General features: G+C 34.0%; 1 protein-coding gene across 2 annotated transcripts in view; it reads right to left on the reverse strand.

Annotated features, from left to right (window-relative positions):
- Positions 1–1,847: 1,847 nt before the first annotated feature.
- The window catches only part of tos (Exonuclease tos), an 81,470-nt gene continuing 70,361 nt past the window's right edge, over positions 1,848–12,956 (reverse strand). Inside the window, exons 11-12 of one of the 2 annotated variants that reach the window (XM_067263906.1) lie at positions 5,120–5,237; positions 1,848–1,990 (exon numbers count right to left, since the gene is read on the reverse strand). In XM_067263906.1, coding sequence (XP_067120007.1) covers positions 1,909–1,990; positions 5,120–5,237 — 200 coding nt within the window. In that variant the 3' untranslated portion in view covers positions 1,848–1,908. The remainder of the gene's footprint in view (positions 1,991–5,119; positions 5,238–12,956) is intronic. The other variant, XM_067263907.1, reaches the window with a different exon arrangement.

Here is a 12,956-nt window from a genome sequence, read left to right on the forward strand (position 1 = left end):
GATATAGGGTGTGATTTGAGACAAAAGAAGCCAATAATGCTGGCAAGTACACTGTGCTAGGAAAGAGGAAAAAAGTAGTGTACCAAAAGCACACTGTTGATATGTGGCAAATGGCACTGTTTTCATTTCTTCACATTACATGCTTTCGGAGAAAAACGGCTGGTCCTTTGTTAGCTGAATCATCCTGTATAAACAATTTGAGCAATGAATGCAAATAGACTTTCCTTATTGGGACATTGACAAAGATTGGCAAAAATCACACTTCAATGATCATATCTAGATTATTTTGTGAAAACTTTTAGAGCAAGAAGTGAGAAACAGAAGGAAAGATTTCATTAAAATGTTAAGAGAAGCAGAGAGAAGATATTAGAGAACATGAAATGTAAAGATGCTATCTGATTACCACTGAATGTAGAAGAAAAAAGGAGAAAAACAATCTGCATATATGATAGGGAGTTGAATATTCTGGTGTTATATTTTTTCCTTTTGGTTTTTGAACCAATCTTTGAACCAATTAAGAAATTAAACTTGATCAATGAACTCAATAAGAAAGTCTCTTAAACTGAATTGCTTATATTAATCTTCACATTACCAACTGTAACAGTACAAAAATATGCAGTTATACATCAAAATAAAATTTTTGTGCTTTATTCTCATTTTGTCAAAACCTATTAACACAAGGAAACATGTTCTCTTTCAGAAATCAGTATTGTTGGATTGTAAAATATAACATGTTAGAAATGAAATAATACAGTAGAGTCCTGAAAACTCGGCCTAATGTGGACTGAAGGATAGCCGAGTTATCGGGAATGGGGTTAAAAAAGAATAAGTACGAATGTTTCCTCAGAAAATACTGTACTGTACTTGTATATATTTTTGCTTGAGAATACAACAGACAATAAACTGCCAAATACCCTTAAACAAAGGAAAAGTACATACTTTACTACATGAAAATGAATAAATTACTGTACACTGTGTATTCATCTGATAAGACAGACCTCAGAAAAATACTTTATGAGGCATAAAGCTGTCTATAATGAAAATTAACTGACTGACTTTGCAAAAACTGGCTACTTTTTTTTTTAAAGAAATGCATAATGTCCTGTTGTCTTCCCCACTGCATTCTGTGTTTTGCTGTTTCATCACGAAGACGATGAAGGAAAAGTAAGTCCATTACTGACGCACCTTGTTGTTCAAAATACTGAAGAGCAGTTTTGACAATCTTTAGTTCCTCACTATGTGATATTTTAGGAGCTTGTGCAGTGGAGTCCTCAATGTCAATGTCTTCATCATTTTCCGGTATTTTTTCATTAACTGTGACAGCAGCAATAATTTCTGCATCAGACATTATGCGCCAAACACGTGATGGAAAAGTGGGAGTATGGCCGAGTTATTGAGTACCGAGTTTTCGGGACTCTACTGTATTTACAAAATGAAAACTTCCAAATTTATCATTAACACAGTGTATCTATCTATATATCTGAAGTGTAGAATCAAAGTATTCCAATTATTAATCCATAATTTAATATAATTCAGCACATTCTTAAAGTTTAATTTCATATTATTAACAACAAAAATTCTAGATAAAAATGATACAGTATGTACAGTATATCATGTTAAGCAGAAAATGAACTTTCCAATGGATTTGGTTAAAAATAATTTTCATCAACCTTAAATTCCAGAACATTTATTAAATCTACATGCTGTAGATTTAATAAATTGTGCTAAGATTTAGGGTTGGCGAATATTGAAACTGAACATTTTTACAAAATTAAAAATTTTACAACAATTATTTTTTTCATTTATTAAAAAATACCATTAACGAATTACATAGTATAAAAAGAATATAAATATTTATGTACAGTACAATCTATCTTACAAATTTTAATATAAAAATTAAGGACTGGTTTATTTTAAATTTTCACTCTCTTCAATAGTGTCCATTGTCAAGTCTATTTGTACTAGATCATGCCTAATCAGCAATTTAGATCTGAAAAGAAGAAAAAAGTATTACATACATACATACATACACACATGTATATATTTATATATACACACCTACACAAACACACTCTTACTTATTTCATTACAACACTAAATACAGTGATACCTCATACTTCAAATGACTAACTTCCAAGCTTCAAAGTTCAAATGCTAAATTTGACAAAAATTTGCTTTGGAGTTTGAACTGCACATGCAGTGAAAAATGCACTCCAAGTGTAAAATAAGCTTCTGAACAAAGAATACAATCTCAAATCAGCAATAATGTGTTAAATTTCACAACTGTTGTAATTAAATCACACATCTACGTTAAGTAACCATAGCTGGTAAAACATGCAAAAACTTTCTATTCACACCTTTAATTATTATTGGTGCCATCTGAAATGTGTATGGAAGAGAGGAAGTTCACCTAGGAGGAGGAGGTAATATTGACAATTCAGATGAATTTATCACAAAACATGGATGTGATACAGATCTGACAGTCATGTTTAAGATGTTGAAGTCAATGGTGTGTGACTAGTAAATGCAATTTTCATTTTATTATACAGTATTCATGTATCTTATTTATTGTTCTTGTGTTTTAATTTACTATTAAGTCATTTAATTGTGTTATTTTTACCTTAAATTGTGTGTATTTGCTATTTTAAGTTTATTGAAATGAGTATTGTTTAGGGTCAAAAAAAGGATTCATTCACTTATCATTATTTCTAATGGGGAAAATTACTTCAGACTTCAAACAATTTGGAATTTGAACGGCCTCCTGGAATGAATTAAATTCAAAGTACAAGGCACCTCTGTATTTATTTCATTTTACAGTAGCATGTTCCAGAACATTCAGGGGAATAAGTAAAACATTAAAAGATATCTTGACATTGAAATCTAAACACAGAAAATGAGAATTACTACTAATCATTTTAGAGTTATAAAAAATAATTCACACATATACACACATACAAAATTTACTATTAAGATTATATTAATATTACAGAAAGATATATCTTTATTAGATTAGCTATAAGAGGGGTGTTCAAAAAGTATTGGACCTTAATTTTTCCCACGTAAACCAATGACTCGCAGGAGACCTCCTTTGGTGCAGATGTGGAGGGGACAGTCATGCGCAGTCCTAAATTTTTTTTCGCCTGCAGGAAGCATCAGTCGCTGGCAGTCGGCCTATGAGTGAGGACGTGTAGTGAGCGCTCGTCGGATTCCATAAAGTTGGAAAATGACTGAACAACACGAACAGCGATATTGCATCAAATTTTGCCAAAAGCTTGGCGATACCCAAGCAGAAACCATTTGCAAGATTCAACAAGCTTTCGGGGGACGATGCCACGAGCAATAGACAGATAAAGGAATGGTACAACCACTTCAAAGATGGTCGCACATCAGTGGATAGCGAACCGCCTGAACGCGGTTCGCTGTCCACTTGATTGGCAAAACTTAAAAGTTTCAAAAATGTAGCTTTCCATGGAAGTATACAAGCAATAACATTGTTTGGATGACTTGCACTTTTTAAAAATTATTTGAGCTCATTAGACACAAAATAGAAAAACTATATTACTGACTGATCAATGAGTAGCCCACCCAAAAATATTCAATTAAGCAATATCAGTCTCCAACTACTATAACCATATGCAGCATTAAGGCCATGACACACTAAGTAATTTCTCACCTGAGAGACATGTCTCCAAGCAACAAAAACCTGTTGACATTCACCGATATTTGGATAAACAAAAAGACAAGTTGCTGGAGTCATACGATTGACGTTTCTACTTGGTAATCATAAATTTTTGTTAATGGCGCAAGGTTAGGTTAGTCAGACTCCATTTGCAATATGACACATGGCTCTCCTCTAGTTCCCACTTCTCCATCTTTAAGTATTAAAATTTAATAGCATCAATGCCTCATATATAGAAATAAACCTACCAAGATTCGAAATTTTTGGTTCATACGGGTCCTGATGTAAGGAACTGAGTCCGAACGTTATTTTTATTTTATTATTATTTCCGTTTTATTATCTTTTGTTTGGGGTTTATGTTTATTTAGGACGAAGGTTCCCCACCACTCTCTTGTTAGTAATGAAAAATGAAGATAAAACAACTCACAGAGAAATAAGCGCCGTAGGAAAAAATCTTGCGCACTTGCGCTGCCCGGCGGAAGTAACAGTCCGCAGAAAAAAAAAATGGAGGGGGAGTCCCCACAATCACTAGTAGAGAAATACTTGATAAACCATCTTAAACATCCCAGAAAATTATGATAAATATTTTGTAAACGGTTTATAAGCTTTGTCGGAAACTTAAAGCTGCCAGAACAGAAAGTTAATGTTAGCAACTAAGTATGTAAATAAGAGGAGTAACCCAGCTCAAGTGTGACGTCACCTCACAGTATAAAACCCGTATGTTAACCGAAGAAGGAGAGGTGAGTTCCAAACCGAGGTGAATTCCAAATCGAGGCGACTTTGAGAGAGAGGTTAATTCGAAAGCGAAGTATTTTCTGATAGAAGTCCAGATTGATAGTTGGACGATCCAAGGTGTTAAAGAGGAGTTCGATTGACGATATCGAAAGGATTGAGGAAATAGTTTTCTTCGTATAGTGAGGTGACGGATAGACGTTTAATTAGTAAGAGATTTTGTTCATAGTTTCTAAGTATTTGATTTGTCGAATTTCAAGGGGAATTACTATTAAGTTAAGCTAAGTACCTGAGTTTATTGTCGGGTTGACTTGTTGATTTTCGTTAATAAATTTTGTTTGGCTTATTGACCTTTGTACATAGTACGTTCTAGTTATTAATTAAATATATTTGAACTTTTGATTTGACTTGGTATTTATCGTTATTATTACTAATCTTTCGGTGCACGCTTAAAAGCCCAGGCCTGGCAAACTAATCTCGAATCCGCGTAAAGTACCCGTTAGGTTAACGGAAGTTTCACCGACCGTAATTATAGTCGGTTACCTAAGCTACTAAAAAAATAGTACTTTACACTGAGATATAATGCAAAACAGATGTTGCTGCACACACACACACAAACAAGCAATTTTGTAAGGGTTTATTTTTTACATTTTTGGGTCATGGAGTGTCAAAATGTTTGAATAAATTAGATGAAAATAAAATACCTACTTTTGAAATTTAAATCTCTCAAAACTTTCCTTTAGATTTAATTGTTTCATATCATTAAAACATGTTTTTTTATTTTTAGACAATCCTGTCCTCCTGCATTTTTGTAGAAAATTTCTTCCTAATAAAAGAATTTAAAATTTTAATTATTATTTTCATTAATATATGATTAAAAAATAACAGTTTATTGAAACTACTTAAATTTATAAATTTATCTGCAAATTTAATGTTAATACTATAATAATAATAATAACTCCTCTCCCATGGTCACCACCTGGTCATGGTGGGAGAGCCCAGTAATTTTACTGATCCATAGGGCAATGCAGGCTGGAGCACAAGCTCCTGGTAGGGACACCCATGCCAGTCAGGTCTATGGGGAGAAATGAAGCTAAGAGTGACCACACCCACATTCTGTGGTGATATTTATTATGGTAATAACTAGATCAAAGTGTGATACTGGCTCGGACGTCGCCCGGGTTAACAAGGTCCACGTTTGTGGGTTAGGCAGAGGCTCACGTTCGAGAAATAGGTCACAGTCTCCCTTGGTTACTGGTGGCGAAAGCAGCACCGGTCCAAGCATGGCTACTGCAATGCCCTCAACAGATGTGAGGAACCAACCCAGCCTTGGTGTTTCTGTGGCAATGCATCCACAGACCACAAAGGCTGGAAAACCACGCCAACGGATGAAATGGAAAATAGATTTGAACGAGTTTATCATTAGTACTTACTACACCATCACAAAACTCAAAACAAACATGACAGCATACAAACTAACAACTACACCATAGATTCACACAACAATATCATCACCTCACTATCACCAAACAAAGGGTTGTTGATCAAAAAAGAACAATTATACACAACAACCTTATTCCACAAACAAAACTCAAACTTATTAAACAACAGGTTGCGATCAAATACACCAACAGACAGAAACATTTAACATTAATGAAGATCACATAACCTGTCAAGATAATCCAGCAACAAGCATTAATAATAGCACACAGACACTAATGATACTACAGACTCTTCCTCATCCATCACTGATAACATAGACATAGATTTAGTTAATACGCTCTCACTTATATTTCAGGAAACACTCACTAAATATACATGTACAGATCCCACATAAAGACCACAAATACCAAAAATCAACACGTCAAAGGCAGTAGGTAAAACACTAAATTATGTAAACACTCACTTACTACCACACTACATTCATTCAATTTCTACACTCTCAGACATACATACATTAGTTTATGCTGGGGCAGTCACAGTAGTCACACACCATGGACTGAAAATACAATTGCAGACAGATACACACAAAACACAATTCTATCACAAACCTGCCTGGCAGAGAAGGAGAGAAACACAAATACCGTATTTTACGGACTATAAGATGCTACAGACTATAAGACGCACCTTAATTTTTAAGCAATTTAAAAAAAAAAAATACCTATAAGACGCTACAGACTATAAGACGCACCTGAATTTTGGAGGCAATTTTTTGAAGAAAAAATTGCGTCTTATAGTCCGTAAAATACGGTAAATGACATCAGACAGCAATTAGGCAGACTGACACAATACACTAAAAATAACATAACACCCAAATTAAAGAAACAACTCAAAAACACTTTCAAGAAAATCAAAACACACACAAAACATGAACATCACAACACATGCATTACAGAATACATTGATACTCTAAAACAAAAACTTGCTGCCAAAGCACGTAAACTCAAATGATACAAAACATGTTCACTACAAAAACAACAAAATAAATTATTCACAAACAATGAAAAACTCTTATACAGACAAATCAGTACCAAAACAAACACTGATACACAGCACAGTGGCACACCAACAGAAGAAGAACTCACAACTTATTGGTCTTCTCTTTGGTCCAGTGCTGTCACACACAATGCTGATGCAGGCTAGATTGAGGAGGAGAAGAAAAACTTGCATAACATACCAACTATGCCCTGTGCTGAAATAAACATACATGATTTCCAATACACTGTTAACAGAACACACAACTGGAAGACACCTGGTGTAGACAACATTCTGGTACAAATTTCTGGTACAAAAAGTTTACACCACTGCACCAGGAACTAAACACCTAACACACATCATCAATCCAGAAGACATGTCAAATTTTCTTACTCAGGGCACCTACACAAACCTAAAAATAATACCACAGACCCACAAATATAGATCAATATAGACCAATTACATGTCTTCCAACACTCTACAAATTATTGACATCCTGTATTGCAAACAAAATATACAAACATGTTGAAGAACACGACATTCTTACAGAACAACAAAAAGGTTGCTGTATAAATCACAGGGGTTACAAAGAATCAGTTACTCAAAGATTCAGTTATTCTAGGCAAGCACACAAACAACACAGAAACATACACATGGCATATATAGACTACAGAAAAGCATTCAACAGTGTTCCACACAGTTCGCTGTTACATTTTCTACACATCTACAAAATATAACCATCCCTCATTGCATTCTTCCAGAACACTATGCAGCATCTGAGAATGACTACATCTCACGATTCATAACACTTCCATACAAATAAACCAAATATTCATTAGGCAAGGAATTTTTCAAGGAAATTCCTTGAGTCCTGTTCTGGTTCTGCTTAGCCCTAAAGCCATTATCCAACATGTTAAACAACACACAATATTGTTACAATATCAGACGTGAAAAAACAACACAGTTTACACTGTCACATCTCGTGTACATAGACGGCATAAAACTTTATGCATCCCCACAAAAACAATTTCATCAACTCCTAGAAATCACACATTCATACACCAAGGACATCCAAATGGAGTTTGGCCTAGACAAATGCAAAACACTTCACACAGAAAAATGAGTCCTGAAGAAAGGAGATTTGCACTTGGAAATGGAGACATTATTGAATCCATGGAAAAGGGCGAGTTCTACAAGTATTTAGGATTCCAACAGGCCAAACCAAAAGAACTTACACAAATAAAGCAAAGATTAATTAAAGAATACTAAAGTAGTTTAAACACTATTCTCAGAACACAGTTAAAGCCATAAACACATATGTTTTCCCAGTACTTATTCTTTTGTAGTTATACATTAGATTCACACAGATCTTGAGCATCTCCAAACAAAAACAAGAACAACACTTACTAAGCATAAACATCATCATCCTAAATCCACCATAGAAAGATCAACCCTTCCATGTAAAGATGGCGAACATGGCCTGATTGACATAGTAAACCTTCACTACAAACACATACAGACACTGTGAGAGTTTTTCTACAAAAATACAAGAAAGCAGTGGAGTGCCGTCATTGGAAGCGGTGGAAGCGCCGCTTCCCTTGTATTTTCTAAAATATAAATTTTCATATTTTGAACATAGTTTGAATTAATTAAAATTAATATTTTATTATAATTGTATTATGTATCTTATTACAAATTTCTATACTACATGTGAAATAAACGATAAGTTTGCTATTGTATATTCAAATATCAATGGCAGAATGGAAGCACTGTATTGTCAAAACTGGGTCAATTTCCAAGCAACCAGATTATAGGCATTGGCGCATGTGCTTTACAGAGCACCAACCTTGCACGGTTTAGCTGGTGGAAGCTACACACGTATAACACTTCCAATGATTCTATCCCGGACCGGTCTGGGCTGTTAGCTGCCCTCGCCCAATTATGTGAATCATAAGTACTGTACATTTATAACTTAACCCAACTGATAGAAATTTGCTGGTATGCTTTTATGATAGTTCTGTATGGTTGACAAAAATTTTAAAAAATCCATTAAAATATTTGATATTTTTATTCTGCTCTCCTATCTTATATTACTTATGGATTTCGATGTTAAACCAGTGATATTACAATTCCCTATATCCCATCTATAAGGGTATGTAGAAAAAAACGTGTACAATTCTGGTACAATGTTAAAAAATTAACTGTTACTTTGGCAGCATCATTTACAACCAAATTTAATGAATGACATGCACAAGGTACAAAAAAGCTCCACAGTTTATTTTCCTTAAATTTACGATTTATATATCCGTTGTCATAAAAATTTGTCTTTACACTTTTTTCCATGACTACAAATATTCAGGTACTAAGTAACTGGTTTCAACTTATTTCTACTTAAGAAGTAAGTTGAAACCAGTTATTTTGTACCTGAATATTCCCTAATCTCTTAATTATTTAATTGGGGACATAAATAAAACCCTGCTGAAAGAACCAGAATTTTACTTAAACAAAAGCTTAACCGAACCAATCTCTAGCTGAGTACAGTGGGGACTGATTTCTTCGTAATATTAGATAATAAAGACAGAAATTTTTCCAGTTCAACGAGAGTGACTAAAAAGTTGTAAATTTTGGAAATTTTAGTGGACACTGGTCCTAAAACAAATTAGTTAGAAAACAAATGATGGACAATCTACTTAGTATTAAGTTTAACATATTTAGATTTTTACAGCTATGGTGAGAAACGTTTAAAATTTACAACAACCCTGTTGCGTTCTTTGAGGTACACTAGTGATGCGACGAGAGGCATTTGACATTGACCGGTAGCGGCACCCTCGGGATTTGGCATGCACACACTGCACACCTACCTGGACTGTCTCTGATTCCATCATTAGCCACCCGTATCGAGCTATTTGATTAAGTGGATTGTTTTAAAATTTAAAAAGTAAAGAATATTTTATGTTAATTTTATGTACATTTCTTTACAAAGCCATATTTAATTAAAATTTTCTTTAAAAGTATATTAATATACTTTTAAAGAAAATTAAAAGATTAATTGAACAATATAGTGTACCAGGTACGTATATCCACCGCACATTTTATTTCACCAAGTAAGTTTTTATAATTTTATTTTTAATTTTAGCCCTTATATTGTGGCTAGCAATTCAGAATGTAGTTGTGATATTAAAAATACATTTAGAGAAATCTACAGTTTTTACTGGCTTATCGAACAAATGAATACGAATGGACCCAAGACCAGGGATGGGCAACGTTTTTCTATGTAAGGGCCATATTTTAAGACTTTTGAACTGATGCAGGCCGCATACAAGAGAAAGAGGAAAAAAAAAAAGTTAGTAAATCAGAATTATTTATTCATATATAATTATAAATTAGCATAGGTATACTTAATTTAGCTTCTGGAACTGATGTAAACGTAATATATTGGAAATATTTGGTTAAATATTTGTCACTGCTAGTTTTAAATTAGTTTTGACGTGTCTGTTAGCCAGTTTCTTGTTTTAATTTTTACTAAATTCATTGCGGGAAAAACTATTCACATACATAAGTTGTAAAAATAACATTTGAATTTTTGCTGCATACTTCCTTAAGCTGGGAAATTGATATATTTATTCACATTTTGTGTGTCATGGGCTGCAAAATATATGAATGCGGGCCGCAGGTTGCCCACCCTGCCCTAGACCATCACTGACGTGCAATTAACTGATTGCCCCTGGAAGTCGGCTTCTTACAGAAACACAGCTTCCCTGTCATCAAATGTCATGGCACACCACTGCAAGAAACATCACAGTTACATCTAACAGACTCAAATAACACACCATTAAACTTTACCACACAACATAAAGAAAGCATGGACACAATTAAGCAGTTGTGGGCTCGAAAAGCACTCCATGGAAGGTGTCTTTACCACCTGGCCCAGGATTTTGATGAAAAAATGCATCAAACAGCTGGTTAACTTGGGGATGCCTCTTTGGGGAGATGGAAGGCTTCATGATTACCACACAGGATCAGGTCATAAATACTAAAAACTATAGAAAACTCATACTCAAAGATACAACACTCACAAATGTCACATCATGTCAGAAACTATACAACACATCATTTCTGGTTGCAGGCTCTTGGCACAGACAGATTATTTACAGAGACATAATCAAGTAGCAAATATAATACACCAAGAGCTTGCAAACAAATTCAAATTATCAGACATCCTCAAACCATACTACAAATACATTCCACAGACAGTACTGGAAAACAACAACGACAGAGCCATAATTACAGATAAAACAATTTACAAACAGACCAGACACCACACTCATTGACAAACACAATAAAATCACATACATTATAGACATATCCATTCCAAACACTCACAATGTACAAAACACATGCACTGAAAAAATCAGCAAGTACACAGAACTCACCCAGGAAATAAGGCATCCATGAAGGATGAATAGGGTGCTTATTGTACCTGTCATTCTCTCCTCTACAAGTGTCATACCACACACTACACAAAAGCCTGGGAACATTAAAATTGCATAGAAACACATACATCACACTACAGAAGGCCACTATATTGAATACATGTCATATTGTAGGATACGGTTCCAAACTGCATCCTACAAATTTGAATTTAGAAAAATCATTCCTCTACTAGAATGTTTTACGATGAGGTGATGTTAATATTAGGAAGTGAGGTTCTTTTTAAAATGAAATTGTTCTTAGAAACTGACCGATAGAAACTCGTTTAAGAGGTTGAAAACATTTCGGTGTTAAATGTATTTTAGATGGTGAACAGAAAAAACTTTTATTTGGCACCATGTTCAAAATTACCATAAAAATAAATATGCTAAATTCAGGACCAAAAACAAATTTTCATTCAGAAATGTTTTTGTTCTCTTAAAAAGTCATCACCTTGGAAATTTTCTAAGAGCTTTAGAACAAATACATTAAAAAAAAAAATCATGGGTAAGGATAAAAAAGCCTGCTTCTTTTTAATATATTTGTTCTAAATGCTTCAAACTTTCTGGGCTTATGATGTTCCTTTAAAAGAACTAAAACATTTCTGAATAAAATTTGTTTTTGGCTCCTGAATTTAACATTTTTTTCTAATAATTATTTTGGTTGATGCTTTTTTATTGCATTAATAATAGAAGACTAGCTTATATTTTGGTCCTAATTGTTTCTAAAAATAAAGATTCCAAAATTGGGATTCAACTCATATTTATGCCAATAAGACATATGTGTATACATGTACATAAATATACATATAAAATAGCTGTTGTGTATTTGTCAAGCACATGTGTTGAGGCCCCTTTGTTTAGACCAGAGATGGCAAACCTTTTTGAGTCTGTGTGCCATATTGTAACCATACTTAGCTTTAAAGATGTTAATGCGTGCCAAAGTCTTAGACTTCGAATAATGATATTTAAAGAAATTAAACGAATACGCTTTAATTCGAATAAATGTAAAAAATCTGATTGGAAAAAGGATGATCAGGTGATAAACAGAAAGAATGATTGAAAAGGACAGAAATCACATGATACATTACGTGCCAGATGATTTCTCTTACGTGCCACTTTGGGCACACGTGCCATAGGTTTGCCACACCTGGTTTAGACTATCTGTCTTTTTCCCTTTGGGTTACACTAAGATTACAGCACACCATTGCACTCTCAAGTATAGAAGCCAAATATATGACTTTAACGGAAAGGTCGAAGGAAGCTATATACCCCTCCAAAGGATCCTTTATGAAAGGGAAGCCAGTGACCTAGATAATCCTAAATTGTGAGAACTAGGAAACTCAAGATCTGATGGAAAACCCCATATACCAATACAGTGGTATATGGGGTAAAGACCAAATACAGTGATGAAATGCAGTTTTATTTGTCATATTCTCAAAAGTGACCATCAAATATCTACTAATGAGTGAAATGTTGTCAGATATCTTTATGAAAGCTTTAATCAGGAAAAAGCACTATTTCTGTTGTCTTGGAATTAGACTTGCCTGATGAGAACAACAACTTTAATTTGAGAGGGGTGTTGAGGTTCAAATCTTGTC

Source organism: Centruroides vittatus, unplaced genomic scaffold, assembly GCF_030686945.1.
Source record: "Centruroides vittatus isolate TY-2023 unplaced genomic scaffold, ASM3068694v2 contig_18, whole genome shotgun sequence".
NCBI lineage: Eukaryota > Metazoa > Arthropoda > Arachnida > Scorpiones > Buthidae > Centruroides > Centruroides vittatus.